Raw genomic sequence first — 18,581 nt, forward strand, 5'->3', positions numbered from 1 at the left:
AACTAGAAGGCTTTAAGTGACTTTGTGGAGAGAGAGTAGAGAAGTCATATCAAACTGTGGGCCCGACAGCCCAGGGGTTACCACTGCATTTCCTGACAATGGCATGAGCAAAGGCAGACCTTGTGGAGACAGGAATGAGAGCTCTTGAGCAGCAGGGTAAATTCAGGCCACAGCTGAGCAGAGTGCCAGGCAGCCTTTCCCACCCAATTAGCAAAGGGACTCTATCTGCACCAAACCTTTGCCTCAAGCACTGAATGCCCATCCTTATCTCCATGATAAATCACAGCCTGCACTGGCACACTGCTCGTGGGAATTTGATCCCAGTTAGCACCAGGAGAATGCTTTACTCCTCATGTCACACACGAAGAGTGGAGTCTGGCCCCACCTCACACCCTCAGGGCAGTGCCACTCACCTCCCACGTTGGTTTTGTATTTGTTGTAGATCTCGCGCACCCGGCGGTAGCGAAAAGCCAATTTCCTCATCCAGTCCACGCCCTGCACTCCCACCGAGGAGCTGTGGTTGGCAGTGCTGCCCGAGCCACTGAACCCATCCGTGGAGAAGTTGTAGTTGCTGTTGCAGGAAAGCAGATGTGTTAGCTGTGTCACTGATTATTTTCTGAAAAATACCTTTGCCAGGATTTTTCTCCTGAGAAGTTGAGAAGCCTCAGAAACAAAATGGAAACAATAATGATCTGATTGCTTGGAATGTGGTTTGCTTACCAACGGGTGCATCTTTGTGGATTGTTTATACTTGATGACCAATCATGGTCCAGCTGTGTCTTGTCATTTATTATTCATTCTTTTCTAGCTTTCTGATGTCTCCTTTCTTCTATTCTTTTAGTATAGTTTTAGTTTATCATTTTCTTTTAATATAATATATATAATAAAATAATAAATCAGCCTTCTGAAACATGGAGTCAAGATTCTCATCTCTTCCCTTGTCCTTGGGACCCTCACACCCACACTGGGTGTGCCACAGCAGCAGAAGCACTGAGGCATTGCTGGTGAGGCTGCTGATGGCAGCAGCTGGAGAACAGCTCAGAGAGGAGCTGGGCACCTGGGGAGCAGAGCCTGGCTCCTGTGGGAATGCTCACACCCAGCTGCATCTGCTGATACAACTGATACAACTCCTTTCACAGCCTTCTCTACAAAACCTTCCTTTACTCTTTGGCTGCTCACCCCTCTGCCTTACAGAGCATCCTTCCCACTGACCCCTTCCCCATCCTGCAGCAATAACCCCAGCACACCTTCCAAACACAGCATCCATGTCCTTCCACCACAGCTGCAGCTCCACAAGCAGATGAGCTTCACCAGTTTATAACTGCAGAAAGCAAGTCCTGCTTCACCACTTTTCCTGTATTTCTCTCTCCCTGGCAGACCTTTCTCAGACTTTTTCATGAGCCACTTCAGCTCAGTAAAAAACCTTCCTCCCCCTGCTTGATAGTGAGCACCACAAGCTCTCAGAGGGATGCAAACCACAGGGGGACTTCCAAAGGTCAAGATCATGGAATCACAGGGTGGTTTAGGTTGGACTGGATCTTCAAGATCATCTCATTCTAAACCTCTGCCATAGGCAGGGACTTTTTCCACTGATCTAATTAGAGTAACCATTAGATTAGGTTACTAATCTAATGCTGTCATCATGAGATCTGAAGTGCTGATTCTCCATTCCTCACTTGTCACTGAGCACTGAGCAGCATTCAACAGTGGACAATGTCACAGTATCATTTCAAAACTCTTAATGCTTTGTAGGTCTCCAAAGAAATACCCCCCAGCAAACAAACACTGTGCCAGGTTTCATTCCTAGCACAATGCTGAGCTCCATCCCTGAACCCCATCTGCATTTGAAGTCTTCACAAAACCTGAGTACATCAGCAATAAATTTCCTGCATTCATCAGTACAACCTTAGATCCTGGCCATTGTCATCAGATGCCACATCTTCTATGTGTACCTGGTCACACTCCTGTCAAAGACAAAAAAACCCAAAAATAAAGTCATGTTGTAGTAATCCAGAAACACAATGACATTTACAGATCAAAGAAACTGTGATAAAAACCAATCCCTTCACACTTCCTAACAGCAACAAGCCATGCCACAGTGCCAAGTGCTCACCAGCCCAGAAATGCAAATCCAGGATGGATCAGACCTCACTCTTTTTATTTGTACATGTTCAAGCAAAAACCCAGCAGAAACTGAGAGAGCTCCTGGCACTGGAAGGCTGCAGAATTCCTCTCAGCTAAGAGTGTCCCCCTGATTTGGCTGTGCTTACTTTTAGTATATAATTTTATATATAAGAGTATTTAAGAGTACATATATAAAGTACATAAGAGGCTCTGAAGCACAGAGCTCTCACAGACTGAGGTGTAATTCTGACATGGTAATGTGGAGTTCTGCCTTTCAAACATTTGCCACGTACCTCCAAGTCATTGAAAAACAAGTGAGTATCAGCAACTTCAAAAATCATCTCCTCCATGGACAGACCTGAGCCAATCACTAGAGTTGGATCCTGGGAAAACACAAAAAGAAAATGTAAATGCACTGTGGATACAGGCAGGAAGGAATTGTCATAAATCTCTCATCAGTTAAATTGCACAGAGTTTCCACTGTATATCAAACCTGGCATAATTCCAGCTACATTAATGGTGTTAACTGCAATTTTCCTAGTAGTTTAAACAACTCAATTAAAAAACCAAAAAAACCAAACACTTCAGTGCCCCACAGGAGAGACTGATATATTTTCACAGTCAGCACATACAAAACATTCAAAAATCTACTAAGTTTTCTGGCAGAGAAAAACCACTTCTTTCCCCTATGTGCAAGGACCTCAGTTATTCCCAGTGAGGATGAAATCAGTTTGACAGACTTGCACTGTAAGAAGGGACATGTTGGTGATGTCCATGTGCTAGCTCTGTATAAAGCCAAATTTAGTTCCTTCCCTGCCCCAAACTGCCAACAACTTAAAAGTACCACCACAGAGAGTTTAAAAAAACCTAAACTATTCCTTCTCCAAAGACTAACATTTAATTCTGTATGACAGAAATATTTCTTCCATGGAAAATTCAGTATTACCTTGCCATATTTTTGAGCATAGGACCCTGTGAGAAGAGAATGGAAGATGATGATGGTCTCATCCAGGTCCCAGAGAAACACCCTCTGCAGAGAGAGCAACAGGAGGTTAGAGCTGAGAGGTTCCAGGCACTGAACTGCAATAAAGGAACAAGTTTTAATTTTGTGGTTAGCTGCAGTATGCTCTAGCAGGTATGAACAATTGTAATCCTAGAGACTGAACACATTCAATTCTTCAGTTTACTGCAGGGCAGTTTATTTATAAGCACACATTCAGGCTATGGCTGTTTGGTCAAACTATTTCAAAAGCTTCTCTTGCTTTTATAGTGATGAAAGTAAAGCTTATAGTGCTAATGAATTTTAGAGTCCTGCTGAGGTGAAGTGTATTTCCTGTGATCTGGAGAGCACCAGTGCATGCCCTTGGTGTTTGTCAGAGAAACCTCTGTTATAAATAAGGCACTGGGCTGCCATGAGGAATGGCAGAGCTTTGGTACAGAGGGACTTTGAGAGCTGGGACAACATGTGGGGTGGAAAACCCCCTCACACTGGTTCTGAAGGAGCTGCAGGGCAAATTGGACACCAGGACAAGCCAGCAGCACTCTCTCCCTGTGGAGCAGGTGACTTTCCTGCTGGAGTGGGCCATGTGTGCCAAAAAGGAGGTGATGTCTCAACCTGTTTGGCACTGGGAAGGTCACTCCAGACTGCATCCCTGGTCCCAGGGATCTGTGAGGAAATGAGAGTTGCCAGCAAAATGTTATTGAGATGGTCAGCAGCCCACAGGAAATTGGGATGGCTTCTCTCAGCAAGAGGAGACTAAGGGACATCCAGCAGGAGACCACAACTAACTGAAAGGGAACTGCAAAGGAGACAAATTCTTTTCAGTAGTGGCAAATGGAAAATTGCTGTGGAAGAAGAAGGGGAAATTTGCAGCATGGAAGATTCCAAGTGGAGACAGACAAGCTCCTTCCCTGGGTGGATGTGGCAGTGCTGGGACACATCACTAGGAACAGGATCTCACTCTCTAGGTACAGGATCTTCAGCCCTGGAGGCTCTCATGGCTCAGGCAGGCAAAGCCACAGCCCCAGTGCTGGGGACTATTTACCTCCAGTTCACTGTCCTGGGAGGAGGAGGTATCTGCTTTCCTCTTCCCTCTGTTCTTTCCAGGGATGTTTTTTCTTGCTTGCTCATCTAACTCTTTACTTGCTGTTGCTCTTGGTAGCAAAGGACTTGTGGATGCATCTCCTGGAAGAAAGAAATCACACAGCTCTCATCTCCTTGTGTCTCAAAACAAACACCAATGCAGCAAAAGCTAAGATGTAACTTTACTATGTGGATGCAGAAATAGTTGAACCTTGACTAGAACATAAACCATTGTCACTGACATTTTTTCAAAAAAATCCTTTCTTTAGGATTTTCCCTCTTCTGGGAAGCTGAGGCCCCAAAAAGAGAATGTAAACATTGATTATCTGCTGCTGTGGAATGTAACAGGTGCACCTGTGACTGGTCCATGTTGCTTGTGTACAATTAAGGGCCAATCAAAAGACAAGCCTTTCTCTGGGACAGATCAGAGAGAGCTCCTTTGTTATTGATTCCGATTTCTATTCTTAGCTTAGCAGCTTCTGAACTTTTCTCTCTACTCCTTTTAGTATAGTCTTAATGTATTATATATCATAAAATAATAAATCCAGCCTTCTGATCATGAAGCCAAGATTCTCGTCTATCTCTCTCACCCTGAGGAACCCTTGCAAAGCCCTGTAACAAACCATGATTTCTTCATCCCATCATTTCAAAACAGCTCTGTCTCCTCAATTCAGTCCCCCAGAACTGAGCTATTGCAACAGCTACTGCCTGCAGAGCAAAGCCAGAGCAGAGCAGTCATTTCACTACTCTATTACTGGAGTTCCACTACTGAAACTACTCTGCTACTCAACTATGTCTATTTTATTTAATAGAAAGTTGAATATAAAAGAGTAACAGTGGTGATGTTGGCCCTGGAGACACAGCCTTGACCATGACCAAGCAGGATGGCCATAAGTGACAGGGAGATGGGATGGAGCCTGTTCTGCTACTGCTAAGAACACAATTCCTAGGGACAGAGGACACAGAGGACATCACCTCCTGCATCTTTCTCTCTTGCAGCCAGGTGTTCAGAGTGCTCCCTCTCCCTGGGGCACACAGAGCAGTGCTAGGAGTCCTGCAATGGCAGCAGCGGAAGGTTTCTGATACCTCAGTTTGGCTGGCCCACCACAATACTTTCCACACCAGGAAGGTCTCAGAAAGATTCTGCCAAGGAAGGCAAGTGTCCCACTGGGCCCAGCATGGCAGGATGCTGCAGGTACCCTCTGGAGGTGTTTCCCCACACCTGCCCCCTGCAGTGTTCAGCAGAGGGATTCCACAGCCCCAGCCTCACCAGAGGAAGGTCTCTGCACTGCCCCAGCTGGCACCAGGGCATTTGGTTTCTCCTCTGGGAACGTGGTGGTGGTGGCCAGGGCCAGGCTCTCTGTGCTGCTGTCTGCTGGTGGCACCACTCCAAAGCCTGAGCTTGGGTAGCAGGTCTGGTACTGGCTCTGGCCAAGGATGGTGTAGGTAGGATATTCCTGTTGGGGAAAAGAGTTAGTGATGGTAGGATACCTCATTCAGAAAACACTCTGAACCTCTGACTTCTGTATTAGAAATTCCTGTCACAGACACATTTTATGGAAAATCCTTACCTTAGGATCTTTTCTCCTGAGGAGCTGAGAGGCCTCAGAAATTAAATGCAAACATTGATTATCTCCTGCTGTGGGATGCAACAGGTGCATCTGTGATTGGTCTCATGTGGTTGTTTCTAATTAATGGCCAATCACAGTCAGCTGGCTCAGACTCTCTGGTCAGTCACAAGATTTTATTATCATTCCATTCCTTTCCTTTCAAGCCTTCTGATGAAATCCTGTCTTCTATTCTTTTAGTACAGTTTTAATATAATTATATATATAGTCTTGCATTTAATAGATTTTAAATATATATTATATATATATTATTTTTAATATATAATATTTTATATAGTTTTAATATAATTATATAGATAATAAAATAATAAATCAGCCTTCTGAAACATGGAGTCAAGATTCTCATCTCTTCCCTCATCCTGGGACCCCTGTGAACTCCACCACAGTATCCTGTCCAAGAAAAATCCCAGCAAGAGCACAGGCTGACTTTATGCTGTTTCATTCTGCACATGAAGACATTCCCAAAAAGGGCTGACAGCTCTGGCAGAGGACACCAGTGATCACAGGGCCATTCCTCTGCTTCCAGTGGCTGCAAAAATTAATTCATAATGGCTGAAGTGACAGTAACAGGGGAGTTGAGTGGATGCCAAGACATCAGTGCACTCTGTGCTCTGGAATGTGTGGCTTTGTCTTGCATTTGACAGTGACAGAAAGTGACCTTGGGCCTTGCTGAGGGCACAACTACAGGATAAATGGCCCTTACTCATGTGCTGACTTCATCAAGCAATAAATCTGCATGCTGGAAGGCATCCATTTATGAAAAGTACTTAATTCATTTATGAGACTGCTCAGCACCTGGGGCTGTGCTCGAGGATTTCACCTTCTGCTACTGACAGTAAAAAAAGCAAATGTGTCATCACACTAATCTGGTACACAGTCCTCTCCTGATTCCCCTGAAGAGCAGCCTGGGTTTCTGAACCTTAGTCTGAAATACTAAAAGAAAATATTTTTTTTCCCTTACAGTTCCAAACAAGTTAATGTTTAAAAAGCAACAGCATAAGCACAGAGGGATTTCTGTGCATCCATTGCATTTTCCACATTTCCTGTATTCTCTTTCTGAAAAGCTGGACACTGAAGGCTTCCTCTGTATAACCAAGTGCTCAGAATGGCTGGTAACCACCCACAGAGGAAAAAGGCAGGGAGAAATGGTCTTTGTTAGCTTGCAGGGATTCTCACTTTGCTCTAGTCTACCATCAGAATGCACACCCTACTTTATTGGTTGGGTTTGTTTGGGTACAACCTCATTTCCTATTCTTGCTGAGAACAAAGGTGTCAAGAAAACAACCAACTCTAATCCTCCCTGCAGGTTTAAAACAGCTGAATTGGTTCTTCCCCTCCACCTCTCTTGTAGAGATCTCAGTTTTAGGACTCACCTCACAATCTGCAGATGGGACAACAGCTCTGAACAGATGGAGTGAGTTTGTTACAAAGGCCAAAGGGAGAAGCATCAAGGTCAAAGAGACAGCAGGAGTGATTTGGTGGTTTGAGTTACACACTGAGCCCCACAGCTCCAGTACCACTGTGCTCCATTTGAAGTGACATTTCCATGATAATTTTGATCAACTTATTAAACAAAGGTAAATGAGATGGTGCATATAAATTTACCAAGGAGGTTTTACCTGTGAGATGCTGGCTACTGCTGATGTGGAAATATTGACAACAGTTGAGGATGTAGAGACTGGACTGGCATTGGTAGTTGATGCTGTAAAATTGAGAATTATTGCATTAAATATTCTAGAGAAGCACAAGAAATGAGAAGTTGTGAAATAAATACTTACTAGGCAAATGTGCAAGCAGCACTCTGCTACCAACACCCAGAAAAGAACTGGGGTTTGTTCTGACACCAGTTTTTGACACATTTCATTTGGGTTTACAGGAAAGAAGAGCAAGTACATCTTTAAAACCAGTCCTTTCCAATGGGTCTAAAACCTTTTCCCTCCATGGTTGCTAAGCAATTGATGTAGAATTAAAAAGGTTTTACATATTTGATAAGATAACAGTCCCATTCTGATGATCAATCAGTAGCAGATGAAAATGAACCAGAATAAATCAAGAAAAAGGACATGAATCTGTTTAAATCAGTTCTGTTCAAAGAAAAGCATCAAACTTAGCATTTTTAGTCTAATTAGATGTAAAATTTAAGGAAACATTAAGAAGTTTCATATAGTAGAAACAGAGTGTTTCCTGGTGGAGAAAGTGAGCATCTCTCCCAACATCCCTGTGTCTAAAAATGCTTTTTGGAAGTGACTTTGTGAAATAATCTGTCAACAGCCCACAGGATGAGTTCTTAGGGATGTGTAATTGTTGGCACCAACTTGAAGATGTTTCCTAAGCTTTGTGTCACTGCATTCAGCTCTCTCAAAACACAGAAGAGGCTGCTAGAGCAGCACTTGGGAACACCAATGGTTTAGCAGTTTTTGGGGGATTACAGACACAGGGCCACTCCATTAAACATTCCTCAACATGGGGGTTTGGGACTCACAAGAATAACAACAAATAATAAAACCAGCAGGAACAAAACCAGAATGTACAAAACCAGATGCCACCAAGAACTATTTTCTAAACCACCTTCCTCTGCACACAAATAAAACCAAAAAATCACTTTTAGATGCTTATATAGACTTGCAGAAATTCACAGTATCCCTACCTTACCATCACTCTGAGAAAAACCCTTATTTTCTGCAAACACCACCACACAAAATTCACCCCAAGAACTCAAACTTCTGAAGGATTCAATCTTGCTCCCCCAGGAAAACAGACCCACCATCAACTCTTAATGAGTGTATGTTGTGCTATGGCAAGCACCAATACTACCTGGTGCCTCCAGGAAAGAGGAATGCATCCAAAATACACCTCAAAAAAGTTAAGAAAACAAAAGAAACAGATCTGAAAAGATGTGTAGAAATACACAGGATTTACAAGAGATGAGAAATATGAAGGGTGATGTCACAGATACATTTTATGGAAAATCCTTTCCTTAGGATTTTTTCCTCCTGAGAAGCTGGGAGGCCTCAGGAACAAAATGTAAACATTGATTATCTGCTGCTGTGGAATGCAACAGGTGCATCTGGGATTGGTCTCATGTGGTTGTTTCTAATTAATGGCCAATCACAGTCAGCTGGCTCAGACTCTCTGTCCAAGACACAGGCCTTTGTTATTCCATTTTTTTTCTATTCTTAGCCAGCCTTCTGATGAAATCCTTTCTTCTATCCTTTCAGTATAGTTTTAATATAATTTATATTATAAAATAATAAATCAGCCTTCTGAAACATGGAGTCAGAGCCTCGTCTCTTCCCTCATCCTAACATCCTGGTGAACTTTGTCACAGGGTGACATCTCTGTGGAAGCAGAAACAAAGGGAAGTAATCAGCCCCAGAAACATTTAGAAAAAGGCAAAATTGCTGCACTGAACAGCAATAATGGCAGTGAAGACACTCAAGGACCTGCAGCAGCTCCACAGGCATTGAAGCCCAGATGTGTGAACCTGCCACAAACACTCATGAACAACTGCTCAAAACCAGGAGCAGTTTCCAAATAAAGCTCCTTCCAATTAATTACACATTATGGAAACTATCAAGGCTGTATCACCTTAAAAAAAGGCTCCTTCCTAGATCCCTGTGAAGCCCAGCTCTGTAGAAAAGACCTGGTGAACCAACCTGCAGCCAGAGCAGAGCAACTCTCTGGAAGACAAACTGTTACACCACTGCTCTCAGGACTGTTATGGAGAGGAAACAGAAAGTGATTCTTATCTGCAATGCTCTGCACAGGCTGCTTCTCCACTCAGATTGATTACAGAAGTGAAGAAATGAGAAAAAAGCTTTGGCATTCCCTCACATGGACTTCATTGTTTATTTTAACTCTGGTCTCCCTCCAACAGGTCTTTTTAATAATCCTGTATCTAAATATTGCTTCATACCAGATTTTTTTCAAACAGTTCCCACCACATGGATGAACCAATTCTTCCTGCACTGTGGGCCACTTCCTTTTACCTGTGAATGGGTCAGAACTATGCAAAAATATTTGGCAAAGATTTGCTAAACATGACCTCAAGGGCTGAAGTTTAAAGACCAGCAAACACAGGTACTGCATTAAAGATGCCATGACTCTTCTCCTTTCTTTATCCCTCACTTCAGACCTCATCCTCAGACATTACATCCCTGCCTCTACCTTACTAATCCCAATCTGCTTTGCTTCAATTATTTTCAAAGAGCCAAAGCCAGAACCATGCACTGAAATTCCCCTCCAGTGGGTCAGCACCATTGTACAGCTGTGTCTCACCCTGATTTGAGTGGAGAGAAAAGAGAGATATTCCAGGGATTATTACTGAGATATCCCAGGGATTACTATTGAAACAACTCTGTCCATCCTTTCAACACCTCCCTGGCACCAGCCCATGTACTGGCCTGAACCCTTGGTGAGCTGCTTGAGAAGGAAATATAGCAAATTTGAAAAAGGAAAAGTTTCCTGCAAGTCTGCAAAAAGTTTTTCCAAAAAGCAACAGCATTTGCACCATTGGAGTGACTTTTGCACACTTTGGGGTGACTTGTGAACACTTTCAGAGAGCAGCCTGCAGGGAAATTTCTCACATCACACATTCTCCCAGCAGCACAGATTCAAATCCTTCTCCTGTGTGAAACTCTGACAAAGCTGGGGTTGAGCAGTTTGCAGAAGAGAAAACTCCAGGAGACCTGAGAGCCCCTTCCAGCATCCAGAGGGGCTCAGAGACAGCTGGAGAACCTTGGACAAGGGATGGAGTGACAGGAAAAGGGGGAATGGCTTCCCACTGCCAGAGGACAGGGTTAGATGGGACACTGAGAAGGAATTCTTGGCTGTGAGGATGCCCAGAGCAGCTGTGGCTGCCCCTGGATCCCTAGCAGTGCCCAAGGCCAGGCTGGCCAGGGCTGGGAGCACCCTGGGATAATGAAAGTGTCCCTGCCATGGCAGAGGGGTTGGAAGGGGATCATCTTTAAGGTCCCTTCCACCCAAACAAGTCAGTGATTTTATAATTCTACAGAGCAAGGCCTGGCATGGGTCTGTCCCCTCAGCACCCCCAGGGATCCACCAGCCCTTCATGGGACATCACTGGGAAACCTTGTGTAGCACCATCCCTGAGCCCTGGCAACTCCAGCTGGTCTGTGAGAATCAGTGAATCATTCTGTTGGGGGAAGGAGGGTTATGCTGGAAAAAGGGAGTATTTCCAGTATTGCTTCCCTTTTATTTAACTAACTGAATTCCAGAGTGGTTTGCTCAAGATGCACAAAGTTGTTTTCCCTCAATCAATGAATAAAACTCTGGTCCTGCTGCTTCTGGAGCCCGTGTGCACTCAAAAAAATGATCAGTTAATTGCAGCAAACAATTTATGAATGCAGTTATGCATGAGAAAAATAAATTAAGAAGAAATACTACAGCTGGCCATTGACTGTCTCAATAATGCAAGCTGTGCAAGGACCAGGACATACCCACGACTTTCCTCTGTGAGAGACATGCTAAAACCCACTCACTGCTGATTTTAACAATTATCCTCCTTTTCTTGGCTCTCCTGAGGCCACATCTGGTTGTGGCATTCAGTTTGGCCCTTCAAGCACAAGAAACATGTTGATAAAATTCAGTAGGTCTGCTAAAGAGACACCAAACCAGCCAGGGATCTGGAGAATGTGCCCTGCAAGGGGCATTTCAGGGGACAGGGACTGTCCAGCCAGGAGAGGAGGTGGCTTTGGGGACCTGATGCAGCCTGCTGGTACCTGCAGGGACATTAGTGAGAGGACAGACAAGCTCTTTTTGCAGGTGTGCAGCAGCAGCAGCAGCAGGAGAGAAATGGTCAGAACATGGAAAAGTAAAAGCTCTGAGTCAACAAAATAAAAAAAAAAAAATCATCATCATGAGTCTGATTCTGGAACTGGCAAAATTTCCAACCTTGGAGGTTTTGGAGATGTAACTAGATAAAGCTCTGAGAAATCTGATTCTGAATTCTGTATCAACTACTCTTTGAGCAGGAAGCTGAACTAAAAACTTCCTCAAGTCCCTGAATTTTTTGTGAAAATATTCCACAAGGCATAGATTACAAATTCCTGAAATGCTTTATAAAATTTCCAGAGAAAGAGACAAATTTTCATCATTTGTCACCAAAACATAAATAGCAAATTCCAGCCTAAAGAAGAAGTATCCATTTGTAGATATGTGCCATAAGCAACAATATTCCATTATTCAGTTATCTGGCACATTCACTGCTGTGGGAGCTGGTGAAATTCAGCACCTGCCTTCTTAGATGTGGCACTTGCAGCAATTATAATATTTTAAAGGTAGTTCCATACATAAATGACAAATTCCAGCCTAAAGAAGAGGTATCAATTTGTAGATGTGTGCCATAAGCAACAATATTCCATTATTCAGCTATCTGGCACATTCACTCCTAAAAACTGCTGTGGAAGCTGGTGAAATTCAGCACCTGCCTTCTTAGATGTGGCAATTCCAGCAATTATAAGATTTGACTGGTAGTTCTGTACAGAGAAATTCACTTCCTAGCAGATCTACCAACCTGTGTCTGTGACATTCAAGAGCCATCTACCTCCAGAAGGAATTAAAAACAAATGTTTAAAGATCTCACTGCAGTCAGCACATTTCCTGCCATCAATCTAAAGACCACAGACAAAGAGAAATGCAAGAGCACTCCCAATAAAGCATGCAGGAACACAACATGGAGTCTCTTTCCCCTTCCCATTTGCTCCTCACCCTGTTCAGCCCAGCAGCATGGCACCAACGAGCCAGCCTGGTGCACACACAGGGGGGAGCAAACACAACCCCACAAACACACAGGCACTAAGAGAAAAGAGGCAAAGCATCAAGAAGCATGCACAAACCAAGGACAAGCGTGCAGGCCTCTCTAGTTTGGTATCTGGACTCAGTTAGGTGGAGAGAGATGCAGATAAAAACCATGCCAAGTTACCTTCAATGGAATAAGAATAATGTGCTGGGCTGGGCTGGCTTGTGGTTAACCCTGTAGTGCAGGTAAGAACACTGTGCTGACTTGTAGATGGAGTCTGAATTAAACCACTTTCAGGTTTCATACCTGGCCACAGTGCACCTGAATCAGATAAATTGGACCAGTTACAAACAAATATGCTGGGACCAAACAGCATGCTCCTACCTCAGATTAAGATTGTTGCTCATCACAAAAGCAAGTAACAAATGACACATGGAAAATGTTTAATTTTGGCAATAGTAAGCACTGACTGTCAGGCTGTGCAGGGATTAGAGCTGGTGACCAAATGGCTGAAAAAGAGAAAATTAAAAGCACCAAGAAGATTAATTTGCAAAGCTTTTAACTAAAATCTGTTTGTGTCACTGAGATTCAGTGCCCATGCAGATAAAGGACCTGCCACTGGCTGTGACTTTGTGCTGAGCTGCACAGCACTGCAAGGGACACCAGCTGTGACAGAGAGGCCAAAGCTGGGATCTGTGAAGGCCAAGCTCAATTCCACTACTTCACTGGGCTTTGGGATGAATATTTTAAACCAAGCCACAAGTCAGTAATTTTCCTAGACTGACAACAACAAATATAGAGCTAAAAAATTAATTAAAAATCTGAATGTTTCTTCCAGACTTCCTGTTGTTTGGGAATGCTTTTGTAAGAACCCTGGGCACAGCACAGAGAGCAGAGTGACTGTAATTATGTGCACAGGGCACACCAAGCATGTGGCTCAGCTTGGGTGCTGTGTAAGGTGAAGTCTCTGCACTGATGGGTGCCAACAGTGCCCAACTGAGGCTGCTCAGCTCAGACCTTGCTCTTCAGGGCTCTTCAGGCTTTCATTTGAGTGTCTCCAAATCTACAGCCAAAGTCAAGGACAGTTCTCCCTGGCCCTGGTTAGGAAGCAGAAATATTTTGAGAGAATCTACTTACAAACAAGCAGGAGTGTGCAAAGCAGAGGGACAAAGGAGGTTTGGAGCTAGACAGAGGTCAGGGCCATCAGAAAGAGCACCCTCCTTTTTAAACAGCCTGAAAACAGTACCAAGGCTGCAGAAGCCACCTGCAGCCCTTTACCCACTTCAGCAGGACTGAGCCATGGGCTGTGAGCTCCAGCTTCTTACCTACATGACATGGGAGAGACTCCATCAAGCTGGACATGAGCAGCAGCTCCAGGAGGTCACTCCATGCTGCAGCTTTGTCAGAATTGAATTCTGCAATGGCCCTTTGATTTATTTACATATCTGATCCCAAACTGACACCTATCAGTCAACTTCAATCACTCCTGTCTGCACAGTCACCCCAGGGTTTGACTCTTTGACTCTCAAGTTGTGTCTTTGTTAAGGTTTCAAGCCTCCAGAACCTCAGTAATTTGCAAACAAAAAGGAAAGGCTGATTCAAGAAAGACTGTGGAAACTCCAGAACAAAACATATGTGAAAAGGATCCTCCAAGGAGAGTGGGAGTAGCTGTGTTTGTTTAGCCTGCAAAGGCAGTGCCACCATCCCAAATGGCTGGGCAGTTCTCACAGGGGACAGGAACCAGAAGCTCCTTAGGGCACAAGACAGAGGGACAAGGAGCAGTCAGCAGCACAATGTGATGGTCACACAACATGCAGAAGGGCCAAAGAACCTGAGAGTGAAACACAAACCCACCCAGGGAGTGGCAGCAGGGCAGACACACACAGAGGTGCTGGCAGGGCTGGCTGGGGGATTCAGGAAATGGGCTGAGGCATCTTTAGCCCCTGCCTTCCCTGTCTTGCTGTTACAGACATGTCTTTTATATTTTCTACACCCAGGCACACTCCTGGGCTGGTGGCAAATGTCCTGCAGGACAGCATGATAAACTAGCAGAGCCTCAAGGATGATGGAGGAGAAGCTGTGAGAGGAGGAATGAGACTCTTCCATGTCCAGGGGCAGCACTGTGTGTCACAGAATGTCCCAGCACACATCTACAGACGTGGAAAGGCCCCACACAGGACATCCCAGCACTTGTAGGTTTTTCTTGAGTTAATGTAAACCATCACATCCATGGTGCTTCTAATACCAGCTCACAGCTGTGCAGCCTGGATGTCACCACTCTTATTTTAATGTTTCTTTAATAAAATCTCTCCAGGCCACAGGGGCATCCCATGCAGAACAATGCACTGAGCACCAAGAGAGGTGACAAATCAGCAAGAGCACAGGTCATCCCTTCTCTAAAAGAGAATCCTGACTTTAGCCACCTCCAGACTATGCTGGTGTTTGCCAGCTTGCCTGAATTTCATGCTGGTTTGTCCCACTTAGAGAAGCCATGGTGCCTTCTTTCTGGCATAGAAACAAATACAAGGTAGAAAGACACACCAAGCTCTGTAAAAGCCTCTGGTGCTGGTAAATCCAAGTTGTTGGCCCTCACTTGCTCACTGGAGATTTTGTGAGCAGAATTTCCAGAATTCCCTCTGCAGTGTGTGTGTTCAATCCTCTAACTTCTACCTCTCCATCACACTGTGCAAGGTCCATCTTCTCAGCATGACCCAGCAGGTACCACTCCACTATGATTTCCATTACTGGAAATGACTTTTAACATCTTCCTAACACTAAAAATTCAGGTGTTTAACAACAGACCTAAAATCAACACCAGACATTTCAGTAACTGATGACATTTTGGATATTTTACAGATGAAAGCTCCTTTGAAGTCAATAGAAAATGCAGATCTCCTTCCAGGTGTTCAGAAGAATTTCTAGTGTTACATTTAGAGTAGGATATTAAAGCAGCTGAGTACCCCTGCACTCCAGAGCCTTTGGATTTAAAAAAATGAACACTCCCCCCAAATACAGCCACCACTACTGCAACCAGCAAAACATCACACACAATACTCTAACAAAACCCCTACACCTTCCCTCCCTCCTTTCAGAATTCTAGAAGTCTAAACCACTGTTTTAAACAACTTCACTGGAGCACTCCACATATTTACAAATATTTGTCTTTAAAAACACCAACATGTGACACATTAAAACACACAACAGCACACAAGGCAGCCTCAGTGCACCATGCACAACACACAATCAAAAAACACCAAATAAATGAAGCCAAGGAAACCATCAGGCACTCAAAAAACAGCAAAAACCAGTGCAACAAGGCACTGAAACCAAAGTGCAGGCACCCAGTGAGGAGGAGTATGTTCCAGCAACCATCAGTAATTACAGTATTAGCAATTTAACTTGTGTTTAACAAAGCCAAGTCTGGATTTATTATCTTTCCTGCACCATCTTTCAAATCTATAATGACAAATCAATTGTTTTGTAACCTTTACAAAAGCCCATGTTTTGTCAGCAGCTAACAAAAGCCAGAAATGCTGTTTTTATTCAAAGACATCTAATTCTTTAACTAAAGAAAAATTCATGTTTACACACATCAAGGTACCAAGATTTTAGCATTACAGATAAATCTGCAAGAGGCTCAGTGCATATTGTGCAGTACAACCACAAGCCCCTGAGACATATTTAGAATCACAGACTGGTAAAAATTGGAAAAGACCTTTAGGATCATCAAGTCCAACCATAAATCCAACACCACCATGTCCTCTGCAAGGGGTGGTGACCCCAGCACTGCCACAGGGGGCTCCCCCAGTTCCCTGCATGGTGCTGTGATGCTCCCCCATCTCACCAGTGGTCCCTGCTAAGGGATAAAACAGCCTCTGCTCCCTTCCATTTTTTTGGGAGCTGCCTTTGCAGAGACTGGAATAGTTACTAAAAGGGCTCAGTTATTAGAGCAAATTAAGGAAATTATTTGCCTAGTAAACTTGGAGACATTTTAGCATGAGCTCTCATTTGGTGAAAGATGAAATTAAAATGTCTTAATTGTGGATAACAACAAAGGAAGGAGAAAGGAGAAGGAAAGAAAGGAGAAGGAAGGAGAAGGAAGGAGAAGGAAGGAGAAGGAAGGAGAAGGAAGGAGAAGGATGGAGAAGGAAGGAGAAGAAAGGAGAAGAAAGGAGAAGAAAGGAGAAGAAAGGAGAAGGAAGGAGAAGAAAGGAGAAGAAAGGAGAAGGAAGGAGAAGGAAGGAGAAGAAAAAGGAGTTGTAGTATGGGGTGTTGTGTCATTTCACTAAGAAGGAAACTGCACAAACACAGCTATACCACAACTAGAGGCAATTATTATCCCAAACCAAGAATCATATGGCAAACTTCAGGGGGAGATCCAAAGTAACAGCTTTGTAAAAAATCTTATTTTTGAAGTTGAAGCCCCATCAAGAGATCAGTGCCCACCTACAATTTAAGCTATGTGCTCTCCTACAAACTCTTCTCTCCAACACACCTGGTTAAGCTTAACATTGGCTTTTTACTGAGACATAAAACAGCAATTGCAGGCACAGAGAAATCTTTGAGAAGTGACTTTTTACCGAAAGGAGGTAGTCCATAGGTCTGGGTGGTCTGGGGGTAGATGGTGTAGGGCTGGGACTGCTGTAGTGCTTGGTACTGAGGCTGAGCAGGGTAAGGGCTCATTGTTTCTGACACTGGTACAGAGAGGATATGTGCATATGGCCTTGGGGAAAAGAGAGAACAAAAGTCAGAAAGAACTGGTTACATTATGTAGCTTTCAGCCTTCAAACCAGAAGACACATTCAATAATTGCTCCAGAAAGGAGAAATCACTCAGACTGACATGTCAGTTCAACAAGCTCCTTGTGCTTCCCAAGGCAGGCTCCCGAGTTTACAGATGCTGCCTGCAGTGACAGCAGGGAAAATCCCTCCTCCACAGTGCCAGGGATCCAGGACTGGGAGGGCAGGGTGGGCTGGGAGGGACACATCCCCATTCCAACAGACATGAGTGGTCAGTCCCACTCATCATGCCACCCTGAAGCTGCTGTAATCCAGCAGCACCTGCAAGAACCAGGGGGACACACACAGAAACTACACAAAAACAAGCAGCAGGGGTTAAAGCCCATCCTGCTCCAACAGGAAGAACTACAAAGATCCCTAAACACAGTGAATGATAAGAAAATTTCATATTCCCCTTATATTTATTTATTTTCAATTTGTTTATTTGATAAATATCATGTGCATTATTCACCAAGATTATCATGTTGATTACTTGAAGGGCTTAATTTATCTTTGTGGGGCTTTCATTTATCGTTTTTAAAACAGGTCACTAAAGCTAAAGGGTGAATTCTGTAAATTCAGTGTCTTCAGCAATGAGTATCTGCTGCCAGTTGTGGGATTTACTGCACTAGAGAAATGCATAAAGATACAAAAAAATACTTCAGAGAGAAGAATTACAGAACTCAGTAACAATTTCTTGACTTACTTTGCAGAATACATTTGTGAGGTATAATCACTTGATGACCTTGGGATATAATCAGTGCATGTCATAACTGAAAAACAAATAGTTTGTGTAATTACAGAGGTGCTTTCAAAACCCAACAAATAAAGACAAATATCAATACTCATGGAACATTTTAGTCAACACACTGTATTTACAAAGAGTTTTAGTGCCCTGAATATCTGTTTCAAAGCAAATTCTCAAAAAAACACTGTTAAGCTGGCACAAAAATGTTTTGCCAGCTCACAGCAGGTAGATCAGTCAGTCACACTATTCCTCCCTCTTTCTCTTTATCAGCTCATACCATCATTTTTTGCAACTGTCATAAAAAACCCTTTGATTTCAGTCCTCCCCAAAACCCTGCATATTTGTCAAAGGGGCTTCATCTGCACCAAGTGTAACATTTCTGTGTCCTGGAGCAGAGACCAAACATCTGTTTTGTCCAGCTTTCCTCTTCCCCTAGGTATGCTGGAGCCATGCATTGACA

At 43.7% G+C, this 18,581-nt stretch overlaps 1 protein-coding gene across 2 annotated transcripts in view; it reads right to left on the reverse strand.

Annotated features, from left to right (window-relative positions):
* EYA3 (EYA transcriptional coactivator and phosphatase 3) overlaps positions 1-18,581 on the reverse strand; it is a 41,867-nt gene that overhangs the window by 6,474 nt on the left and 16,812 nt on the right. The window contains exons 5-14 of one of the 2 annotated variants that reach the window (XM_058040253.1): positions 18,080-18,146; positions 17,176-17,318; positions 12,779-12,916; positions 7,455-7,537; positions 5,478-5,664; positions 4,170-4,309; positions 3,071-3,154; positions 2,418-2,507; positions 1,906-1,964; positions 414-571 (exon numbers count right to left, since the gene is read on the reverse strand). In XM_058040253.1, coding sequence (XP_057896236.1) covers positions 414-571; positions 1,906-1,964; positions 2,418-2,507; positions 3,071-3,154; positions 4,170-4,309; positions 5,478-5,664; positions 7,455-7,537; positions 12,779-12,916; positions 17,176-17,318; positions 18,080-18,146 — 1,149 coding nt within the window. The remainder of the gene's footprint in view (positions 1-413; positions 572-1,905; positions 1,965-2,417; positions 2,508-3,070; positions 3,155-4,169; positions 4,310-5,477; positions 5,665-7,454; positions 7,538-12,778; positions 12,917-17,175; positions 17,319-18,079; positions 18,147-18,581) is intronic. The other variant, XM_058040254.1, reaches the window with a different exon arrangement.

The sequence above is a fragment of the Melospiza georgiana genome, chromosome 24 (assembly GCF_028018845.1).
Source record: "Melospiza georgiana isolate bMelGeo1 chromosome 24, bMelGeo1.pri, whole genome shotgun sequence".
NCBI classification, from domain to species: Eukaryota; Metazoa; Chordata; class Aves; order Passeriformes; family Passerellidae; genus Melospiza; species Melospiza georgiana.